General features: G+C 41.4%; 1 protein-coding gene across 1 annotated transcript; it reads right to left on the bottom strand.

Moving 5' to 3' along the window:
* Nucleotides 1–4,945: 4,945 nt before the first annotated feature.
* On the bottom strand, nucleotides 4,946–11,925 carry LOC139661546 (cysteine/serine-rich nuclear protein 3-like). The gene is made up of 5 exons (XM_071540005.1): nucleotides 11,868–11,925; nucleotides 9,784–9,957; nucleotides 9,392–9,651; nucleotides 7,018–7,329; nucleotides 4,946–6,088 (listed from the first exon to the last, which is right to left on the bottom strand). The coding sequence occupies exons 1-5, from the start codon at nucleotides 11,923–11,925 to the stop codon at nucleotides 4,946–4,948; spliced, it is 1,947 nt and encodes a 648-aa protein (XP_071396106.1).
* Between the last annotated feature and the right edge of the window lie 13,360 nt (nucleotides 11,926–25,285).

Below are 25,285 nucleotides of genomic sequence, written 5' to 3'. Positions count from 1 at the left end.
AGGAATAGTAGAGTCAAACTAAGAACAATATTATCATATGGTATTTTGGTTATAAAGCCCTACTCTGTCCAAGAACATGCAATGCTGTGGAAAAAGTAAGTTCACCCCATGAGAAGTTTGTCTTATATTTGGACATATGGATATTAAATCTTCATTTCAAGACTATTGACATAAAGGGAACCTATACTTTGCAATCATTCATTCAATAAAAAGTTATAGAAATGCAATGTCTTTGTGTGGAAAAAAAAATAGTACACCTCTAGCTTCAATAACCCTTAGACAAATACACGTTTGCAGGTGATTCTTGTAACTATCAGTCTCTCACACAGTTTTTTCACATCATGTTTGAGAGCTTTCTTGCCTGCTTCAAGTCGTTCCATAGAATTTCTATGAGATTTAAATGTGGGCTTTTACTCGGCCATTCAATAACCCTCCATTTCCTCTTTTCTGAACCATTCTTTTGTGGATTTGGAGTGTTTCGGATTGTTATCCTGCTGCAAGATCCATTTTCAGTTCAGCTTCAGCTTCTTTTTGACAGATGGCGTCACATTCTCCTCAAGTATTCTCTGGTACAATGGGGAATTCATGGTTGACTCAGTGATTGGCAAGCCAGCCGGGCCCTGAGGCAGCAAAGCAGCCCCAAACCATAATGCTGCCATGCTTTACAGCTGGTAGAAGCTGCTTCTGTTCAAAGGCAGTCCAGTAGTCTTGTTCTTCACACAGGTGTCTGGAAAACTTAAATCATGCATTTATATTCTATTTTGAGAGCAGAGGCTTCTGCAGTTTGTGCAGTCTCTTTCTGACAGTTGACTCCTGCACTTTGACACTGATAGCTGCAGGTGATGCCTGTAGATCCTTGATGTCACCCTGGGGCTCTTTTCTCCACCTGTAGATTATCAGCTGGACAGTGCAGTTTGTTTGGAAATGGCTCTGTAAACCCTCCCAGACCCATGGGCATCAACAATCTTTCCTCCGAGGACCTGGCATGATGTGTTATCACACACCTGTACGGTTAAGCCCAAGCCCTCCAAGTTACTGTAATGATCTTCTGATAATTTGGTGCTCCTGATTCACATTTTAGTAATTTGATGGGATGATACAGGGATGTACAAACTTTTTCCACCCAAGGAAATAACATTTTTATTTGTTCTAATAGCAAAAATGACTACAAAGTATGATTTTTCAGTGTTATTTGGTAAATTAGGCTACCTTTATCGATCAGTATTGTTGAAATGAAGATCAGATATCTACATGTCCAAAACAGGGTAGTCTATACTTTTTCAATGCACTGAAATGATTTTTGTTCCATTGGTTCACAGCAGAACAAAGATTGCATTGTCTTTTAGGATCCCAGCCAAGTAAACCAAGAGAGTGGTGGTTGGGCTGAAAATCCTCCAGTGGTTTGAGTAATCAGAAGGTTGGAGAGAGAGAGATGATTGGAGTTTGTCAAAGGATATAACCCTTAGCCATCTTAAACTTTTTCAATTCATTCATTTCAATTCCACAATATCATTGTCAAATTAATTGTGATAGCTTGGAATAATTGCTATAAACAAATGAGACCATGGTGGAGAAGATTGGTCTCACACCAGAAGTATTGTTAGTGCTGGTGTTTCTCAAAATGAACGCTGCATTAGGCAACTTAGCATATGGGTTCAAATGGCAGCGAGGGGTAACTGTTTGAAAGTTTGTTATTCTGATTTATTGATGTTAAAATGCAACATGTAGCACCTTTATCTTCCCCTTACAATTTTACAATGAAACTCAACAGAGTTCTAGTTAATCCTTGTGTTATATGCACTGAAGGAATGCTTCTAATTGGGATAAGTGAGTTGAAACATTTTGTTCCCATTCACTGATCGATAAGTGCAGGACTTGAATGTGATTTTCATTCATTCTACTATCAATTTCGCTATTTTCGTCTTCAATGTCTTCTCCATATTATTCAGTCAGTGCAGGCTCAAGCACTGCTGACCCAGAGAGACAGAGATGGAGGGGGGAGGGGGGGGCTGGAGGGAGAAGGAGACGAGAAGCTGAGACTACCCCCACCCAGCAGCCACCACCAAAAGCTTTGCTGATCCTGCTACTGGTTCTCCCTTTCTGTTGCCTGGCAACCTGACATCACAGCTCCCCCGCCTGTGATTGATCAGCAGTGTCTCTCCGCTGCTTACCCACAATACCTTGCTGGCAAAAGCAAGCAGGCATTCCCTGCTCCAACCCCCGTCCTTGGTTGAGAGTCAAGGGGGTATGGCGGGTGTGAAAAAGCAGCAAATGTCTGACGTTTATTTATTTTTGCATTATTATGGTCCAGATCTTTTTTTTTAGCTCCAAAATGTTGCAGATGTGACACAATGAAAGACAGTTTTACTATGATTATGTAACAGAGGGAGTGGTAAGGTTATGACCTTGTGTTTCTGATGAAATCCTCTTGCATTTTTGCATTATGCATGATAAAAAAAAGGCCTGCTGAATGTATGTTTACAGGTGGCCATTTTGCTCAGCACCTGCTGTGGAGTCTGCTCACTGTGTGGTTACTCAATGAGCCATGAAGATATTTCTATACATGAATAGAACGGCCAGTGAGGTGGGAGCACTGGGCTTCCTCCTGCTTCTGTCTGATCTCTGCCTCACCTAAGGCGGGCGTCACTGGATCGTAAACTCAGCAGCGCTCTCTAGAGGTTGGAAGGTGGAAAGAATTCAACATGTACATCCAGTGCTGGGGTGACTTGTGGAGGACATGGATGGGACCGCTGATGTATAAGGATGGGACAGCAGGGTGACATAGCAGCTAGACAGATCATCCTGTAACTGGAAGGTCCTGGTTCGATGTGGGTAAAAATGTCAACTAAAATGTAAATGTAAACAGTCTAGAACAGAGAGCAGAGTCAAAACCTTTACTGGGATTTTAGTGTTAATGGAAGAAATTGGTTTAAATAATTTTTTCCTGCGGAAAGAGGACAGACTCCACCAGCAAACCAATATCACAGAGTGTCCTAAGGCAGAAAACATGTAATCAACACAGTTATTGACGTCAGAAAAAATGATTTAACCCTCTCCAGTTGGATGTCAGCGGCTGGTGAGAGTTGTTCAGTTATTAAGTGACAGATGCCATCTACTGGGAGCAAAACAGAATGCAAGGAAGAGACTGGGATGAGATCTCACAGTATTATGGGCATTTTACATCACAAAGGAAATTTCCCCTGATTATACAAAAAAGAAAAATAGTTGTGCATTTGGTTGTTTAATTATTTGTTTTTTTATTTGTCTTGTCAAGTCCACTTATATCACATTATTTGGTTTACCAGAATAGAAACTTTATCTTCAAATCAGATAACCACCATCACAATCAAGCACCTTCAAACTGAGATGGATACAAAAAAATATCCATTTTAATCTGACTCTCATGGAAATGTATAGTCTTTTTTAAAAAAGAGAACAAAACAAACATGAAATACATTTGGCCCCCAGTTCCTGGCAGTTTGGAGTGTTTCTGCTTCTGAAACAAGCCTTGCCTCATCTAAAAGCTCAGTGCACTTTATCACATTGATCACAATACTGTAAAATGATAAATACATGCATAGACAAAAGCTGTCTCTAATCTTACTATCAATCACTTGAATAGAAATGCTTTGGCACACTGATGTGCTCACTGGCTGAGATTAACACCGAGGAGATGTGGTGATGTCGCTGAATGGAGAACAGAAGGAAAAGAGAGAGAGAGAGGAAGGGCATTATAATGAGAAACTATAGCAGATTTAATGGACGCCCTCCTTTTAATCAGAGCTGAAAGTTCTCCCAATAAAAGTGTCAGGTTGGATAATATTTGGCAGGTAGCTATTGTAAAATTAGGAAAATATTCTTTCAAGTGTATATTAAAAGATTTGAATGGATTCTGTGATGGGAACCATCCATTGCACACAAATGTTGGGTATTCTCCCTTACTTACTTTTCTAAATTACTTGACTTATGAAGGAGATATTGACTCAAAGGCCTACTATCTGTTTATTATTGTAAACATGATTTTAGGCACATGTTGCTGCAGTATCAGTATCAGGACATGATATGATATTCTGCTTTTCTTGCTATTCTTCTTCCTTCAAGTTTGTAGTAGCATATACCGAATATTTTGTTAGCAGATATTGGGTCTATCATGCTGACTTCATTTTGAATGCTGTCATGTTGTCACCGGAATTCAAATGTTAACTGCAGATCATCCTTGCCAGAGTAGGTTGACACATGGGCTTGGGATGTTTTTTTCATTCATAGATTGATGAACTGAATGAAAGAACAAAATAGACCTGAATGTGAATTATAATCAATCCAAGAAGAAATTCTGTGTTGGTATGAATATGAGTGTGCAAGTAGATTAAACTGTGATATTATTTATCATTTTACAGTTTTGTAAAGGTAAGCCGTAAAACATCTTAAGTAAATTGAATACATGCTATACAGACAGGCATTTAAGAACAATAGGCAGCAATGATGAAACAACAACACAATGGAAAATAGTGGAGCAACACAAGCGTTTTTGCCAGAATCTCAAAATCCAGTTGATTTGTCACAGATGCCAGCCACAACCAGAAAGCATGCTGTAATTATCAAACACTTTATAATAGGGCTTAAATTATACTGTATATAGTTACAATAACTTACAGCAACACTGCATTTTATTGACCTGTGTCCTTTTAGCACGTTTTCTAATTCTCCGTTCAGCTAAACCAGTGTATTTTTAGAAAGGTTTAGGGACAAACTGAGCTAAAATTAGGTCATGTACAACTCTTTGAGCCTTCTGCGTCAAAATCAGTCAAAACAAAAGCACACGATGTGAATCCGTTTCTCTTTGGAAGTGGCACTTATCAAGAATAAATCAAACTCTGATGGTTTAAGGTCACTATTCTTGAACAAAGTATTCCAAATACTTATTGATCCCTCTCTGAGTTATTTATCAGATGCTCTCTAAGCATGATGTTTCTCTTTTTTGATCAGGCAAAGCAGACTCCTTCACAGTGTCTCCTAAGGACCCCTCCTGTTGTTCTGACAGCTGCTCCCTTATTTCTCCCCCCGCTTGCTCTGCAGACCTGACCGAAGCTCCAGTCTGCGAGTCATGAGGATCTAGATTGTTCTGGAGCTCTGGCTGTTCCTCCGTCACACCAGCAGGGGCGCTGTCGCTCTCCGGTTTGGATACTTGTGAACAAGTTTTGGGCGTCAGGGAGTGTGTGGCGTTGGGGAAATGGCGGGAACTGTGGAGTTCTGTGCTGAGTGGCTCAATGGTGGTTTTGGACTCTAATGTGGACTCTAATGTGGGAAGTGAGGGAGTGACGGATATGTTTTGACTGAAAGGGGAAGGCGTGTCGTTCATTTGGTAACGCTCCATGGAGGGAGAGCTGTGGAAGGGGTGACTGAGGCTGATGTGTGTGTTGTTAGAGAAACCCAGTGCAGAGGAGAGAGGGACCACCTCTGTGTGAGAATACGGAGGAGGACTCGCTCCGTGCCGCGAACACTCCCAGTCCTCTTCCTCCTCTTCCTCTTCGTCGTCCTCGTCTTCCTCATCCTCTTCGTCTTCCTCATCCTCCTCGTCCTCCTCGTCTTCCTCGGGGTCCATCGTCTCCAAGCTGTGCGTGCTGCAGTCCGAAAGCCCGCTGCATAAACTGCTGCCGTCCTCGTCCTCATCTTCCTCGTAAGCTTCATCGTCATCTTCATCCTCCTCTTCCTCCTCCTCCTCCTCCTCCTCCTCCTCCTCTTCGTCTAGGTGCGAGTCCGTGTCGCTGGCGTTCTGGAGGTGCATGATGGGAATGTGCGCCGCGCCACTCATCAGAGGGAACTGCAGGTTCGCCGGCTGCTGCTGCTGCTGGACCAAGGGGGAGTCTCCATGGTAACCGTTGCCGTTGGTTACGAGCTGCTGCTGCTGCTGCTGCCGCTCCGGCTGCTGATGCTGCTGCTGCTGCTCCTCGCGGCTCTTCTCCAGCTCCAGCTTCATGATGGTGTGCAGGAAGTGGGTGCGCACCCGGACGGGGTTGAACTCCAGCCGGCCGGTGGTGTTGCTGCAGCCCTCCTTGGTGCAGCCGCAGGGGAACGACATGCGGTCCACCTGGGGGGACAATACACCAGCTTCAATTAACTGCAGTGACAGAGGGAAATTCACCTGTCAATCATGGCTGATCATGCTTGAAATGAAACTCTGACATCTAGTTGTGACATTGCCAGTGTTAGAGATATGCAGTAGAACTTCACATTCTATCCCCTGACTATGACTGAGTAGAAATAGCGATCAGTCTATAGCAGTCTATTGCTGTTGTCATGTGAAAACCCTTAGCTTTAACCCTTTACCGTAATTTGAATGATTTCGTTTCAGTTGCAGGATTACACGGCCTTCTATGGGTTGAGAAAATTCCACCATCCTTTGGTTTATGAAACCTATTGAAAACATATTGGATAAACTCAAAAATGCATGGTGGTAAAGCTAAAAAGAAGGAGGCTTTTCTTATAGCTCCTGAGAAGTTGAAATTTTGAAGATGCAAGGTTTTCACAAATCCAGCAACAATGCTGGATTTGAACAATTATTGAAGCCAAAATGCTCTATATCCATTTTGGAAAAACAAACTAAACCTCCTTATGTTCCTCAGTATGTCATAAATATAGAGGATCCGGTTTGTAAAAGTGTTAGCATCTGGTTAACCATCTGGTTAATCTGGTTAATTTAAATTACCTGCTCTGCATTTATGCCATTCTCTGCCATAATTTGTTTTATGTTGTATAACCAATCATTTTGTGAGAGAGGGTGCCATTTATTGGAATGGTTGAAATGTCAGTTTGGAATGAAACATTTTGATTCAATTGATTGTTTTTGTTGTATTCATGCCATTAGACTACATAAGGCAATTAAAACAACATATGCATTTAATAACTTGGCCTGGCATTTCAATTTATTTTGATTGTCCAGACATTTCATGACTCGCCAGAAGTTCTACTGCACAGACAGACAGGAATAAACAGTGTGATATTACAGACGGGCCTCACCACAGCGCCATTTACCTGGCACTTAATGCCGGCCAGGCTGCAAGCGCAGGTGTCGGGGTCGCATATCCCGCGGCAGTGGCACCCGCACTCCTCCCGGGACACGCGGAGGGTGCGCAGCTCGTGCTTCTCCTCCACGTCGATGCGCCGGACGCCCGAGGCGCGGAGCAGGGCCCGCCGCCGCCTGGTGGTCAGGGGCTGGAGGAAGAAGTAGTCGTCCACCTCCGTGTTGTCCAGGTCCAGGTCGTCCTCCGAGATGTCGTCCAGCGTCAGGGCGTCCGCCTCCACCGACGACACCGTGCCGTTCTTAGTCAGCTGGAGGGACAGAAAGAGAAAGGTGTAAACGAATGGATATAGTGTTGAACTAATATATCTAAATGCCTACACATGAATTTAAAGATTTGGCATCATCTTTAGACCTTATTGTCAGCTGGAGATTAGAAGAAGTGTGTATAGAAATGCTTTTCCCTTTCTTGTGAGAGGAGAAAACACAAAAAACTTCACTCCATCTACTTCTTAAGAGCACTTGATTGATGTGAGCACATGTTTTCAGCCCAATCCAGTGGCCTTTACATTTCTGCAGGTTAAAAGTGCTGGAAATAGAGAAGTGGGGCAGGGTGCAAATGTATGTATGGAGGTAATGTGCCAGTAATGGAAAACAATAAGTGATGGAGCGCTTCGGAATGTAAAACACTTGGAAAAGGAGCATAGAAAGTGCTGCTTGTAAATGCAATGCATTATTAATGGACTGACTCACTGCTTGAGCTATGGCCGTTTGCTTGTTTTACATTTAAAAACTCATGAGCAGTGTTTGGACATTTTTGGATTTGCAATTGGTGATTTAAGTCACATTAAAACTATTTGATTATGGAAAGCAAAACAAAACATGAAGAAACTATGACTTAGTTATTTATTTAGTTATTTATTTATTTATATTCTTGTTTCCTTGTCTGTTATTTTATACTTCTATATCTGCCTATAGTCTGTTCTTACTTTTATTATTTTATTATTTATTACTTTTATTTAAATATTCTTTATCACTGCTGCACCTTATTGTCCCTCATTGACCCTCTATTGATCTGTCAATTGCTCAATCTTATTTATTTCTCTTATTAGTTTTGAAAAGTGCTGTATAAAGATAATTATTATTAGGGGATTTTGTTTTGTTAGGATTCTTCTTCTTTTTCTTCTTCTTCTTCTTCTTCTTCTTCTTCTTCTTCTTCTTCCCTAAAACGATCTGCACCTCAGACACTGTAAGTCCTAGAGCAACCATATTTGGTGGATAGGCTTCAAATCTCCCTCACTACCCAGGCATGACCAGAATGACCAATGACTCCTTAACAAATAACTCCTGAACTCCCCTTGAATCCATTGCACATACTGGTTTTCATTTCAACCTTGACAGTTTTCCACCATTTTGAATTTTATGCAAAACATATTTGTGCATCAACTAGTTCTCCTGCAGAAGTCAATTCAATATCAACAAAATTTTGCACACAGCATATGGATTTCCTAGATTACAGCTATTACCCAGTTTTGAAAATCCAAACTGTAGAGATGAAGGAAGTGAAGTATAAATGTTTCATGCTTGAGCAACCAACCTTCAGATAGCCTACCTGTTTGGGATGGACCCCAAAACATGACAGACTACATTTCTCCATAACACCACCTTCTGGCACCAAAGTTTACACATATAGCATATTTCAACAGCCCACAACATCTTTGCATCACAGAATTTTGATACTTGATGATGAAGATGCTCAAACAGGAAGCAAGACGCATTTCCAAAATACTCAAATGCCCCATGAAATGAACTCCCATTACTTTTACTCCCTGGAAAACAGAGCATCTTTCATGGTGACCTCATGCTGCAGTAGGCCTAAATATACATTTCTAACCAATGAAACTATCAGATTTTTAAACATTCCCTCCCCTCTGCACCCCTCCCATCATATAAAACTGCCTTTCTCTCCCTGACTCATATTCCATTGGTTTAGACTTCTGAATGATCCCTCACTTTCCCTCACACACATTATGTCCTGCCCCAACATCCTGTTTCAACAGGAAATGCATCAAATCCAGGAAGTAAAGATGTCATTTCATGGGGACCATCCAAACCTCACATACAAGCAGCCCCAAAGTGTGTCAGACCACTTTTGGTCATGCTGAATACCATCATGAGAAATTGACAATTTTCCAAATGGAAATGGAAGCGACTGAGGCAACATTTCACCTGCAGCTGCAAGACTTTCACCGAAACTTTTCCAAACTGATGAATTAAGGCTTGGACCCAATTATGATGATTATTATTATTATTGTTGTTGATAAAGGAATTGTACAGCAGGTATATTAGGCCTTATCGAGCCATCCGACTGACTTTGAGCTTGATGGCGTTGAGTTTCTCCTCTTTGAGATGGTCCCTCAGCATGTTGCGGTGGCTCCTCTCCTGCTCCACGGCAAACTCCCTGAGGGTGAAGCGCTTCACCCAGCTGTGGCGCGGCGACATCCCCAGGGTGCTGCCGCCCTGCGTGGGCACGCTGGTGAAGCCCTGCCGCCGGCTGAAGTAGTAGACTGTCACGCTCTCAAAGTGCACGTTGTGTCCCCGCAGCCGCTTGGACTGCTGCTGGAGAGACGAGGCTGGGAGAGGGAAAACACGCTCAGTGAAAAACGAAGCATTTTTCCTTGTGACTTTAAGTGTTTCACAGACACAAACTCTCCCCAGGAGTGGGAATAGCTGCTAAGTGGAGCAGGCAGGTAGTGTGAGCTTACAGTCCAGCGGCCCAGAGGGAACAGGGTGGTTGAGGCTGTCGCTGCTGTTGCCGCTGTCGCTGCAGGAAACCTCGTCGTCATCGGAGCCCTGCAGCGTCAGGTAGGGGGCGGGGCCCTCCTCCAGCTTCCTCTTCAGGATCCCGCTCATCCTGGGGCTCCACCCGCTGCTCACACCTGCACCACAGACAGAGGTGAAGCGTCAGGTAGGACACCATAAGTTATTCATGTTAGAATTAAAGAAGAATAACAATCCTTTCTAAAAAGTTGTATTCTGACATGAACTGTAGCCACAGATGTAGACTTTTCCAGGGTTTTTTTTTTACATCATACCAAAGCTGGAGGAGAGTTTCAGAGTTAGAAATTCACCAAAACAAAGCTGGTTGATGTGATCAAGGCGTTCTCTTTGGGTAAGCTGACCCAGATGGATTGATTTTTACAAACTGTTCCACAAAATACATAACACACATACATAAAATACATTCTAAGCTCAAGAATGATCAATGGTTACAACAATGGATTCTGAAATCTTTGTATGGAGCAAATAGGTGCTCTTTAAAAAAGGCTGGAGATGTAACCGACCCTATTATCTTTAAGGCTATTACCTTTCTAAATGTTGGCCAAAATTTAGTCACAAAGAGTCTTGGCCAATAGACTCGGCAAGATAATTGCCCAATTTCCCCTTGGGGATTAATAACATTCATCTTATGTTAAGCAAATTTGATACATTTCACATCCTGTCTAACTCCTTCTTATCCTTAATATCTTATATTTTGATTGAAATGAATTACCACTCAGTTACTGGATCTAATATGAACCTCATTCTTCAACTGAAATTGAATATTTTAGGCAAAGCAAGCAGGGAAATTAGACAAAGTGGGGAAATCCACCGGTACAAAATTAGATTTATATTGAAAAATAATATTTGCACTATCATGTTCTGGAAGGTCAAACCTATCAATTCTATTAATTACTCAATGGACTGCAGTTAATTGCTTGTGAACCATGTTTTGTTTTTGTTTTTTACATATTTGATATATTTAGTAATGTTAAAAAATCACACTTGCCTGTGTGATATGACATGATATGTACACATTCATTCTCACGGGTTCTCTCTCTCTCTCTCTCTCTCTCTCTCTCTCTCTCACACAGACACACACACACACACACAGACACATCCAGTCACTTCAAAAGCACTCCTGATAATGGGAAGCGTGCCATTAGATCCGTAGCCCTCAGCACTTTCTCTCAGTTAAAATTGCAAATTTTTTAGAAATAATGAACTGTTGAGCTCACCCCTGGTGAACTGGACTGGTGGAGGATTACATCATATGCAGCAGAGCAGAATGCTGGGCCAAGCTCTCTTTCTCTCTCTGACAGGCTTTGTCTCCCTTCTCTTCCCCTCTCCTTTTTCCTCTTCTGCATCACATCCTTTGCTCCCTCTTCCTCACTTCCCCTTACTCTTTCCTCCTATTCCCTTCTCCCTTACTTCCTCATTACTATTCCCTCCTCTATCATCCCTCTATCTTTTCCTTCCTCTTTACTCTCCTCTCTTCACTGCTCCCTTGCTTCTTTCTTCACCACTCTGCCACTCACAATACCTCCCATCTACCTCACTGCTTTTCAGGAAAAAAAAACAAAAATAATCAAAACAGCACGCTTTGTAGGAGCAGAAAATACTGAATACACAATACTGCATAACCTCTCTCTCTATATATAACGCTACAGAAGGTGTTGCAGTTATTGATGGATCCAGGAGGGTTTCTCATGACCAATGCCATTTAGAGGGGTGTGCAAACCCACACACACAGACACACACACACACACATCACACATACAAGCTTGCTCACGTGTCTGAATGCATGCGTAACCTCCAGCTTCCCCATGCATGCACACATCCCAAAATACCAACAAGGAAATTCTTATTGATAAAAATGCATCTAGCAAACAAACAAACGCCAGAGGCAGTCAGATCTGCTGACACGGCCGTCCCTCGGTCCCGGCGTTTGCTGGACACACAAAGCCTCGGGGCTGCATGCAGATTCAGGGTCTTGGTGGTGTGTTTTGCCGGTGTGACCGTCACTGACCTGTTTCCTCGGCTTGCCTTTGGTTTCCAGGAAGTCCTCGGCTCTCTCTCCTCTGCATCACACGGCGCTCACCAGCAGCAGCGGCAGCCAAACATCCCCATGTGTCGTGATGATGCGGTGAGCGCTGCCATGATGCCTGCTCTCTCTCTCCCTCTCTCTCTCTCTCTCTCTTCTCCTGTGCAGCACCGAACACCTCTGCCTCTGTCACACTCCCTCTCCCTGTCACAATCTTAGGCGTTTTCTCTCTCTCTCTCTCTCTCTCTCTCTTTCTCTCTGCACTATCCAAACCCATCCAGTGCCTCTCTTGCTGTCAGCTCTCTGTCTGTCTGATTCTCTCTCTCTCTACGTTTCTTCACACTGCATCCCCCCTACTCCCTCCCTCTCTCTCTCTCTCTCTCTCTCTCTCTCTCTCTGAAATATCTCCTTTTCCCCCCTCTCTCTCTCTCTCTCTCTCTCTCTCTCTCTCTCTCTCTCTCTCTCTCTCTCTCTCCCCCTCCTCACAAAGACTTGTTAGCTGGATGCTGCTGCCGGCTGGAGCGCTGGAGCTTGACTGAGGTGAAGCAAGCCCTTAGAGATCAGAGAGAGAGAGGGGGGTGGTAGAGTTGGTGGTGGTGGTAATGGGGTATAGGGTGTGTGTGTGTGTGTGTGTGTGTGTGTGTGTGTGTGTGTGTGTGTGGTGGTGGGGGGGGGAGTATAGATTCTGCTATATAAAATACCTCCTTTCCATAGTCCACAGCACAATATATGTTACTAATGAATGAGACTACAATAAATAATAATTCCTACAGTTATAACGGAGATAATAAGATGGCTTCTGAAACAGTGACAACTCATTATCTTGCCTTATTCCTCCCCAGACTGGCACACTACCAGCTTGAGAAACCATTAAGCACATGCAGTAAGTTCCATCCAGTCTGTGGCAAATGTAGACTCAGTATCAACTCTGTTTGTCTTTCTGACTGCTTGCTCTATAAATGACTGTAACCTTTCCAGTCTGCTTCTTCGCTGTCTGAGTTCACCAGGTTCACAGGTGACATCATTTTTTTTTTCTTTAGTTCCCCCGCAATATTTTATTTCTTACGTTTATTACGCCGTAACGTATTTCTGATGCAAATGTAATTGTGGTAGTCGCTTTGTTACGCACTTCCCTTTCATGCCGACGAAGCTCATTTGAAATTGAAATTGATAGGAGAGCCAACTAGACGAGAGGAGAGGCAGAAGAGGGGAGAGACAATGGAGAATGAGTCATTTCCACTGTGCCTTTAGGCAGGAACACACCCAGAGAGCAGTGTGGGTATCAGAGGGTCACTGGCAGGGCATCATGTATTTTACATTCACAAACATGCAATCTGCCAGACTGTTATCTTTTATTTTTGCCTCTTTCTGAGTGCTTATTCTCTTTTCTCCAGCACCGCTTCATATTAACATAGAGGTCAGCAGGCTTCTGCTGTTGGCTATGGAGCAGCTGGACTGGAGCAACTGAGGATTGAGTTGCTGAAGGGCACATCAGCATCAGCAATGGTTGCTTATTCACTTCCATATTTTCTCAGGTGGTTTTCAACTGGCAACCTTCCAGTTACAAGCCCAATTCTCTATTCTTAACTATTCCGCCCATTGGCATTACTTATGCTGTATGACAGGGATGAATTATAAAAATCCATCACCACTGATATTCTTTCAGTGACTAACCCCCCCATCCACCAGCCATGTGAACTCAAACTCATGAACTTTTAGGGAAAAAAAAACGTGATGAATGATTGTTTCCATCGGTGACTCAATCTCAGTCAAATTGGGGTTCGTATATTTAGCAGGGGAACCAGGGCACGGCGTGCGTCGCTGTGCCCGTTCCAACTGCCAAGAATCAGTTCATTCCTGCAGTGTAAATCGATGCTTCGCTCACAAGGATTTTACGGTTTTGAAAATGTTGACACAGCCAGTGGGAGGGCTTTGAAATCGCATGCTACGAACACATACAATACATGTCACATGGATGAACAACCAGACCAGGCTGACACACACACACACACATACACACACACAAATTAGAAACACATCACAAACCAGCTGTGCAAGCTGCTGGGACTCACTTTTATCACTTTCACCACAATACACAGTCCTTCCCACCACTGTTATCACCACTTCAGCCACTTTGGTTGATCCTCGCTCACGCACCACATGGGGTGAAGACATGTAACGTCCAAATAATGACTCTTTGACTTTGTCTGCAGCTTAAATATTTGGTAGTCAACAATTTTGGGATGTACAATTACTAAAAATGGACTAAAATTAGAAAGAGCTGTTGTTTTGTTGATGACTCACTGCCTCCATTCAGATGTACTGCCACTGAACCTCGCACAAAGCCTTACACATGCAATTTCCATGCTGTTTTGTCATCTCTACGCACACGATTCACCAGGAATTTAATTAGCATAAGTGTTGTGTGTCCTCTGATGATAGCACTCCCAGGACAAACTCCAACTCATTAACTCAAAATGATTTTCAAACCAAATGAAATTGTGCAGGACTGTTTACAGTTCTTGGCTGTGCGAGAGATAATGCGCAAAATAAATCAGCCCTATTTTTCGCTGAAGTGCGTCTTATAAGCAAATCCATCCCACTGTGTAATTGCACAGTAGCCTTTCAGAAACTCACAATGCTCACGGTAGACTTGAGTGAGGTGAGGAGTTTAATTCCAAAATGGGAGATCCGCCGTTTGAAAAATGTAACACCACAAAAGGATTTCTGTCATGAAAAGAAGAAAAAAAAACTCTATTAAAACTGAATTGTTGAGGTACTGAGAACTGAACTTAAGCCACTATTTTTCTCTTTCAACTCTTTATATGGTAAAAAAAAGAACAATTCAATTTTCTGTATATAACGTTTTGCAAGGTAATTCTTTAATCATCAATATAGACACAATCGCTTGCAAAAAATATTTCATTAACCGCCCAACCCCCACCCACGAGCCCCTAAACATTGTTGCTATAGCAATGCTGGCCGCTGAATGTTAGCGCTTCCATTATGCTGCTGCCTGATAGAAAAAACATGTGAGAGAAAGATACCTAGGGCCTTAGCCTTGAGTTAGCCTGAACTCACAGAGAAATGTGTTGGAATATTGGTTTCATCCGTCAGTCGGCCGCTTTATTTCAAATGCAGTGCAGAGAAAGTGGGAAATAATGCAGACCTGCAGGAAGCAAGATGTTCTGGGGATTTGTGCATTTCTGGTATTCTTCAAGGAAATGTTGATATGAAACCTAGTTATTATGTTGTTCTAATAGGTAGTACATTTCACAAAGGCTACTAATTATATAATATGATGGACTGAATGTGTCACTGTGCAACCTTTTCTCCGCTCCCTGGTATTTAGCTGTACATCTGCCAGGTGGAATGTAATTGCACCGCATTAAGATTTGAAATAGCTGATTATTTTTCTCTCTGCTCTCCCTCTCTTTCTCTCTCTAACTTAATTAATTAGATGAAGGGATGGTTTAAAAAAAAAAAAGCGAAGCCTGTCGGTCTGTCTTTGTGCTCTTTGTCCTTTGGATGAAACTACCAGCATGTGGAGTAAAATGTCCTTGACCATGAAACGGAGGACAAAAGACACATCTCAACATAAATCAAGTGTTCGGTATGAATAAACATACTCACACCTTGCAGCGGATCCACACATTCACACCGGTCTAAGTTAACACACTACACCCAGACTTCTGTTGTGCATGTTGATTAAAGTGGTACTGTTGTAGGAATTTTTAATTTCTTTCTTTATATACAAATGTGATCAAAGATTTTTTTTTCTTTTCTTTTTCAAGAATCCTTCCTTTTCACAGGTTGTTTGGGGCTAACTATAGTCAACACATCACAACTGGACTTGGTTCTGATTGGCTCTCCTCACTAAAAAATATGCAAAAATCCTCCGCTCAGCAGGTTTACCTTATTTGAATTAGAGGAGCTGCTGCTGTCAGCCAATCAGAGACCAGTATTGTGACTGTTTTACCTGTGAGGACTAAATCTTCAAATTCATTCAATAAATACCCTTTTAATTAAACTGCATTTATTGGCAAAATGTCATGAAGAACATTAGTTGTATCCTGAACCATTTGAAAACGAAATGATGAAAAATGAATAATATGTGACTTTTAAGAGCATAAGCAGAAAGCCGATCATTACTGTAGTCCGTTATTGTCTGGTAGCCACAAGAGCCACTACCTAACCTCAGCTCACTGTTTCAGAAGGACGTTTCCAGGCTTTGTGCAGCGCTCTGAAATGCCTCGCTCTCTCCTGGCGAGGATGGAGCGGCAATGTGCTGGAGAGACAGAGTGATCCTTCCAATCAGCTTCCATGGCAACGGGCCATGAAGGGAGAGGGAGAGGGAGGGAGGGAGGGGAGGGGAGGAGGCTGGAGGGGTTGTGGGGAGGTGGGGGCTGGGATGTGGCAGCTCCTCTAACACTGAAGCATGAGGGAGACTGGAAGAGGTCCGCATTTTCACAGGATAAAGAAAGAACATTGTGGGTGCCGGGAAACGTTGCAGCAAAGGAACATTAGAAATTAAAATAGTTTGGAAATGCAAGAACAGCGTTGCGTTATTCTAACAACAGGACACACACACACACGACTGTGTTTTGCCTATTCTCCTACTATCAGCAGATGTCCTCGTTATTTTCAGATGGAATGCAAATTAAAAAAATAACACACACTGCGCTTAGCACCTCCGCTCTCTAATGGCTGTCGTCTCCCATCCACATATAATGGGTATTCACTCCCATCCACATGCTTTTAAAGTCTGTGCTGATGCGACTCAGAAGGTCATTAGAGGACAGTGCATTCATCTGGATGTGAATGTAGTTTGGGTTATTAACACATTTCCAATCCAGAAATATCTTGATCTATATCCTGATAAGACCCCACATACATGCAGGCTAAATATAGTAAATAATGAACCCACCTTCTGCTTAGGTCCAGTCACATTGTTGCTGTTCAATGGTTCATTTCTGTAGGAGAAAAGACACAAGTAATGAAAAATCACTATCATAGTCCCATAATATTCATTTAGAGACTTACAGTGTGCCTGTGGTACTCAATAATACATTTATTGTGAGTTTATTGTACTCTGTGGTGTTTTTAATCTCCCATGGTATCACTATAACATTCTTACAATATTTCTACAGGGTCTTATAGTGTCTGTCATAGTCACAAGTGAGTTTACAGTGACATTATTGTACTTTTGGGTATTTTATAATTCCTACTGCATGGTTTCACTGTGATATTCCTAAGATATCCCTATAGTGTAGATCTGTGGTACTGTGATCTTATAGTGTTTCTGTCTACTATGGTATCACTATAATATGCCCAATATTCCTACAGGATATTATAATTTATAGTTTTGCTGTGATGATTGTATAGTATCCTTTTAATATTTATTATAGGAATATTGTAGCTCGTTTTTCTAAGATATAATGGAAAAGCAAACATGTTGGTTTGGGAAATCTCAAATCAAGTGGTTCTGGGTGGCCGCCATCTTAATGCACCATGGTCTCACTGGCCAACAGGGCGACCTGTTGGTCAGCTAAATACCTAATATGTAAAACAGAGGAGGGATGCGATAGTGGAGACCCGGCCAGCTAGAATGGGAATACAAGCATGTGTTGAGAAGATGAAGGAAACCAAAGTTTTTGCTTCAATTTGAGTCATGAGCCTATCATTAATCCCAAGCTCCTGTTCCACTCTGCTGGCTGGTGGGGTGTAATTGGTTCCCTTGGGACCCAGACGAATGGCCCAGCTGTAGCTTTACAGCTCCATGACCCACACACAGCTCTGCCTGTGTGTGTGAGAGAGAGAGTGTGTGTGTTTGTGTGTGTGTGTGTGAGAGAGAGAGAGAGAGAGAGAGAGAGAGAGACAGAGAGGGAGAGAGAGAGAGAGCTGGGGGCGGGGGTGGTGGTGATGGTAATAAACCACAATCCAAGACATAAAACGTAACCAAATGAGGCTACATGACTAATGGTCATGGCATCAAAGCCTCATGAAAAAAGATTATATTGAACATAAGAAAACATTGAAGAAATTGTTGAGCTACTTATCCTTAACGAGAGCTATGCGATCATTAGAAAATGATTATGAATTGGCTTCTCATTAATCCTTTAAAAGGAGAGGGAGAGAGACAGAGAGAGAGACAGAGAGAGAGACAGAGAGACTTTGCTTGGAGCTAAGAATTACAAATCAGAAATGTTCCCAAAGCAGAGAAAGCCTTTTGCATCTGCAACAATATGTTATTATACACCTTACTGTCACCCTAGCTGCTGCGATCCCCTAGAGGTTGCTATTGTGCCTAACATGCATTTCAAACCATCCAGGCAGAGTGGAGTAGTGGCAGAGAGGTGAAAGAAGAGCTCTCACTCTCCTTCTATTTCCGGGAACCATAAACGTCGTTGCTAAGTGGGAAGTTGCGAGATGTGATCCTCGGCTGCATTTATCTCCCATTCAAAACATCCAAGGTGTATTTGGACGACACATACAAACTGAAAGTACTGTAAACATCCAGAGTGAAAATTTACGTTTTTGTGCTGAGAAAAACAATTTGGTGTCAGGTCTGTAGCAAGTTGGTGGCTGTGCTACGCAGCCTTGGAGGGGCCGCCCTGTTGGAAAAGAAAATGTATGGCTATCTCATGGTCAGAAGTACGGAGTCCCCCAGGGGTCACCTGCTAAAAAAAAAAGGTAACGCTTTATATTACATCCCGCTAATTACGGTGTAACTAGTTTGGAATTGTGGGATACTAATAAAATAACAATGCTGTAGTTACAGGGTAACAAAACAAGAAGTCCTGGAATGAAGGGGTAACAATTTTGTAATTATGAGAGATTTTAAGGTAGTTATGGTGTTTTCCTAATTACCGCATTCTTAAAAAATAATTACAGAGTACAATAATTTAATTAGGGGGGACAAAACAAATGTTAAAGGTGTTTGTTCCCTGAAATATTGAAAGCCAACATCCCAAAGAAAGATTGAAAAGCTGTGAGAAGAAACACCCTGAAGTGGAAAGGCCCCCCCGACTTTCCAGAGAGCTGTAAGGAGGGTTATGAAGGAGCAAGCCCCGCCCAGCTGAAGGTTTACCAACACATGAAGTAGTGTCAAGGTTTTGAGAATGTTGGAAGTGGTTCGCCACTGCTTTATATTAATATACAGTATTACTATATAGTATTATTATACATATAGTATAACTGCCTGCCTATAGGGCTAAAATCCGACTTCTCAAAGATCACTCTGTAAGCAGAGCCAATGATGAGTCTATTGTTAATTGATTTACAAATAGTGTCTTACATTTGTCATTCATATTCCACATATTGTGTCAATCACATATAGTGCATCTACTGACCTATAGGAGCTAGGATGTATTAGTTTCTGGCTGTTGTCTGACAGTATTTATTTGGGTCTGTTGATAGGATCAGTTTGTACATGCTATATATTTGGAGCAGCCTATAGGAGCCAGTATACAGTATATTGCTCTGTAAGCCAGTGTGTTTACCAGTCAGGTTAAAGCCACTGCAGACTGGTTTTAACAAGAACATTTCACTCCCATCAGGGACTGAACCAACACTCAGACTGTCAGGCAGTGAAGGATAAACCAGCTGCTCATCCTGCTGGGCTACTTCTGAGTTTAGATGAGCTCACCTTCATCATCTTATTTCTACAAGAGTTCACACTATTGACAACAATAACATGATAACACTTAAGTGTGAGAGGCCCGGTAGTCAAACCAGCAACCTTCTGCATGACAAGCATCTACTTATCTCACTGAACTAAGTACATTCAGACACATAAGAAAACTTGAGGTTTGAATCAGCATCCTTGTATATCAGAGCCACCAGCTTATTTTTTTTTTTTTATCTTTAATTAGCAAAAATAACCAATAATACATTCTATATATATGTAATATTTACATACTTCCACATAAAATTCATGCTCACAGCACAAAAAAAGATGTAATCAACAAAAAACAACTAACACTAAGACACAATATATATCCAAATAAAAATTCAACACTAAACCAAAACCTAATTGGCTCCGTAAGAAAGTGTTAACTCTGACAATGACATGCCTATTGTGTACAAATTATATAAAATGTGCACTTGAGTTGCATGCAAAGTGAGCAAATAGATATAAAGCATGCACATATAAAAGGTTAATCCTGGTAAAAGCCATATGACCTGGATTTAGAGATGTATATAAAGAGAAGCAGATTTACAGAGTTACAGAAGGATTTTTAAGCTTTGAGACAACTGAGCAAAAGGGGCTGCAGCTCAATATCAGGAGGGTGTCCTTAATATTTGGTACATTCAGTGTATGGAGCGAGTGTAAACACACCAACAGCTTCTCTGAGATGTGGTGTGTTGACCCAGTGCTGCTGCTCTCAATATCAATTCTTGCTTTATTGCCATGACATGTAAATACATCAGTTTTCCCATTGCATTTAGAGGGGAAATAATATAAAAATAAATGAAAAAGAAAGAGAAATATCTGGTAATAACACTAAAAGTACAGTATTAAAAGTGAGCATATGATTGTGATCAAACCATTAAAGAAAATATACAAGTGCATTATTCTTATATATATATTCTCTCTCTCCCTCTCTCTCTCTCTCTCTCTCTCTCTCTCTCTCTGTCTCTCCCTCTCTCTCTGATTTGAATTTCTGCACAACTCCATTTACTCCTCCAAGAACAGGAAACAAATTACTAACTTGGCAACTTCATTTCCCAATTGTATATCTTACAGGGCCTTTGGGCCATGCATAATAATTTACTTAATTTACAGTTGTGATTACACAGCAATGACTCACACTCTTGATTTATACAGAAGATGCTATCTTTTCTACATTGTACATTATTTCTGCATTATATTATTTTACATAAAACTCTATCTGACAAAGTCGCTAATGGACAGTTGCAAGGGAAGAGACCAGTTCTGTCCTGTTTGGTTTGACAGTAGTAGCAGTTTTAATGTTTTATCACTTAAACAGGTTAGTAGTACAATCTGCATTCTATCTGCTTTACTAGACACAGTTGGACTTCATGTGTTTAATTTCCTGGTGTCCTTTTCCAATAAAGGCCCGTTGAATTGAATTGGTGGTTTAGTTTCAAAAACATCTGGGACCTTTGGTAAATACACAGTATATCCCACAATGCTTCCATCTATAGGGCATGAGGGGTCACTGACTGGGTCTGATGAAAAGAAAGTGCATGCCATGTTATTCCCAAATGAACTCTCATTGGACAATTTTAAAAATGGCTAAAGGCAATTTTTTCCACCACCAATACCATCAGCAAAACACCAAAATGATTGAAATTCTCCTGAAAGAGTGGCATCGCCTTTATTTTGATCATCACCTGCAACTACTGAGACTGCAGCCTATGATGTGATTTCAGCTAATGGACAGCAGAGGGCAGCCAATGCATTCGGAACACAGATCGATAACAGGATTAGAACAGTGGTTGCGAAACTTTTTCATGTCAAGGACCCTCAAATAGAAGCTCAGTAGACCAAGGACGCTCATTTGATAAGATTATGTCCCAGTGAGTCTCGCCTGACAGGATATTTGATATGATTTAGATATAGATATGATTTAATAATGAATTATACAGCTGTCTACACTGCAGGTACGGATGCCTGCTCTGTGTGCTGGAGATTGAATGGGATCTTTTCTCTCTAAAACCAAGAGCTAAATGAGATTTTTTTGTTTTTGTTTTTTAGCCTCTCAGCCTATTGCTCTATCGCAGGACCCATGCATCCTTGCACTTTCACAGCAGAAGAACTGTATTTCCAATGTATTACAGCAGTTCTATCTTCTGCTATGTTTTATGACTCCCTTTAAAGCAGAGTGCAACGCCGCGGCCAGCTGTGATTCATGTGAAAAGGAGGAGACGGTCACATTTTCCGACTCAGAGGAGGAGCGAGGTGGCTGAGAAGCGGTCAGCGGAGCAGATGGCATCTCCGTCTGTCTGGTCTGTTTAAAGAACACTGCAGGCAGAGCCCCAAGCCAAACAAGCCAAACTACACGGCCTGAGATGATCTCACAGCTTCCACTGCTTTTCTCCCCGAGGACAGAAAGATTTATCCCCTTCCCCTAAACTCCGAATCGATGCACAGTGTGGTGTAACCCGCTCAGAATACTTTTCCTGGAAGTAATTGATTAGCCTTTTTGATCTGCTGTCACACGGAGAGAAATAAAGTCTCGCTACGTAGATTGATATTTTATATTGACAGGCAATGAGGCTGGTAAACTACATTCTGACGACAGAGAGAATATGCCATTACAGGCCAGAATTCAACATAAAGTGGCCATTACTCACCATGCTGGCTCAATATACAGTCCAGCTGTAGCTGTTCAAATATTGGAATTTAAGAGATTCATTTCCTAGTGGGTTGTTTAGGAGCAACTCTTAACAAAGAATTAACATATTGTGTGTGTGCTATGCTTTTCACTCTGGGTAGACCAGACTGTCATTACTCTACATTACTATCCTCCGGCCCTATCGGGTGACTTGTTGTGTTATAATGAAGGGGAGGGAGGAAGTAAAACCTCAGTAATTGGAGAAGTGTGTAGCCGTCATCTGATCCTGACTGAATGCTGTCACCGTCCGTGTGCCTAGAAAGTGAGAAGAGTGTGTGCTGTAAGCTGCTTATAACCTGCACAGGTCTGCAGTCTGGAAATGTATGGAAGAAGAATTCAATCATTTCCGGGTCTTCAAAAGTTTAGAAACTGGAAAGAAACTGGAATGTGGAAAAGTATGGAAGGTTATTGCTGTTCTGTTGTGCATACAAATTATTATGCATTTTATGTAGTTGTATACCACCATTCAAGTCATATATTATGATATCGCTGTAAAGATTAATCCTCAGCTATAGAGTTATGGCCAGGTTGAACATTTATATTGTCCACATGATACATACTGAACACTGATAAACTCAATGAAATCCAGTCTAGAAATCTGGTCAAGTCTGAAAAAAAATCTTATATATATAAATCTTATCTAATTATTTACTATCTATGGGCATCTGGCAGTTGATGTGTGTTGCAGCTCAATAAAGCTAGGACTACACTACCTACTCCTGCCTACTATAAACTAGCATATGCATAAACAGGCATGTAGTGAAGGGTAAACCCACCTCAAGTAAAGTTTATGCACCTTATTATTTGTGAAATAGAGCAGCTCAGCTTTTCAAGCTTACCTAAATCTTGAGCTCTGACTGCATACATTATAGATCACATTATAGTACGATGTAAGATCATGACAAGATGTAAGTAACCTGGCAGTGATAATGTGATACTTCATTAATCCCTGTGGGTAAATTCTCTATTATCATGCAATGCAGCTACAAGAACATAGCTATATATCCCATATGTCCACCTGTGATTGAAAGCAACAAGTTCATGCTACTTCTCCTTCTTGGGTGTTGTTGAAAGGCATTCTGGGAAACTGTGTAACAGTAACTGTGTAACAGTAACTGAAGTAGAAGAAGACATGCTGAGGTAAAGTGGGTACACCAAAAAAGTTAATTACATCACAAACAGTGCAAGAGTATATGAAGGAGGATTTTTCCTTTAAGATAAGATAACATGAAACTTTATTGATCCCTGTGAGGAAATTAAGTTGTTGCAGGAGCAAAAGTAATAGCTGTCAGTAGGGAAAAGACAAATAGAGTATAAGCAATCTAAAAGAGCAATATAAAAAGCAATAAAAACAGTAAAACCCTAATAAAACAATAAAGCAATAAAATGGAACGTAAACAACTGTGTGATTCTATAAATGTATGCTGGTGTCAATTATGTGCTCCATAATTTATCAGTATGTATGAAATAGTGGAACCATCATGAAAATACGTGAATGTATGCAAAGTATAACAATGGGAGGTGGGGGGGGGGGGGGGGGGGGTGAAAACTGAAGAAGCAAGTGTGTAGATTTGTGATGAGCGATGAGTGATTTACATGATTTACAAGCCTGCAGAATGCCATATGTCGGCTACATAAAGTGTCACTGCTTGCAGACGATTGCTATAAAAAAAACTATGCACCATTTGAAATATATTACAGAATGTGCCTTTGTTACCAGCTGTCAAAGCTCCAGGACGGAGGTACCATATGAACATCAAAGTCAGAGCATGGAACAGCAAAAGTGTCATGTGTGTATAAGGACGGTCTCTCTAACCACCAGGCAACCATTTTCATGAAAATAGGAAAATTAAATATGAATCTATTCTGAACACACTGAATATTGTTTGTCTTGACTTATCATTGACTGGGGTTCATAGTCTGCCTCCCTCTCATAGGTCATAGTTCAATGAAGGCCACTCTGTGTAGAAAAGTAACCTCTTCTAACTGGTCACAGGTTTGATCCCCATGTCAGGCAATGTGCCCATCAACAACCATGTGTGCTGTCAAACTGTCTTTCAGCAAGATGCTGATCCCCTCCCTGCTCATTCATGTAAATTACTCTGGATAAGACTATCGGCTTAATGCTTAAAATGCTAATTTACCACTGCAGTAATGCTGCAGTACACTGTACCATTGCATAGTTTTCTGCAGTGGATCTCATTCATTCCATGCAGATTGGAGTTTTAATTATACAAAAATTTTTCCAGAGCTGGTCTGGAGGCAGAAATAATCTCCTTGGTTGAGTTAAACCTCACTGGGCGGAGCCAAAGAACCACAGTTTTTTGGAATGCAAGTTAGCTAACTGGGAAACTTCAATGCTAAGAAGGATCTCAAAATCGAAAAAAAAAATATATATATATATACTTCTTTTTTTTTTCATTCAGTCATCACCATGGCATTTGTGATGTTGGAAGGTCAGCAGCTAGCTAACTAGCTTACCTAGATAGCTGTAGGCTAGTATGGCTAGTTTGAACTTGGAAGGTCAGCTAGGCTAACTAGCTGACCTAGATAACATAGTATGAGTAGACTTGCCCTTTTCATGGCCAGTCTAATGTTATTTAGCCAGAAAAACGGTGGCTCTTTGGTTGCGTTTACTGAGGTTTTACTCAGCCTGAGATTATTTCTGCCTCCAAGAAATGTTTGTATACTAAAACTCCAACCAACCTAAAATTATTCTATCACCAAAACAAACCAAATAAACTCATATTCTCTTCAGATTCAGTATGGCTCGCACTACCTCTAGACAGTGTAATAACTCACCCTGTTGTGGATACTTCTTGTGCCCCTTGCGAGTATTAAAAAGCACTCTATTCCTTTTATAGAAATCCCTTTTTGAAGTTTATAAATGTCTCACAGTGTGAAAGTAGTGCTGGTCTGTCGCAGTCATTTATTTTTTGATGATAAATTATAGTCAGATTCATGAAACTTGCTCGTGACCCAAAGTGGGCAACTTCTTCCACATAACAAGAGCATAATGACGCATTTTCATGAGCCAGG

This window comes from Centroberyx affinis, unplaced genomic scaffold (genome assembly GCF_046629955.1).
Source record: "Centroberyx affinis isolate AG114_WGS23_722 - 3 ecotype Tasmania unplaced genomic scaffold, CSIRO-AGI_Caff_v1 ptg003550l_1, whole genome shotgun sequence".
NCBI lineage: Eukaryota > Metazoa > Chordata > Actinopteri > Beryciformes > Berycidae > Centroberyx > Centroberyx affinis.
The sequence above is the reverse complement of the archived record's forward strand: the minus strand, read 5'-3'. Positions and strand labels throughout refer to the sequence as shown.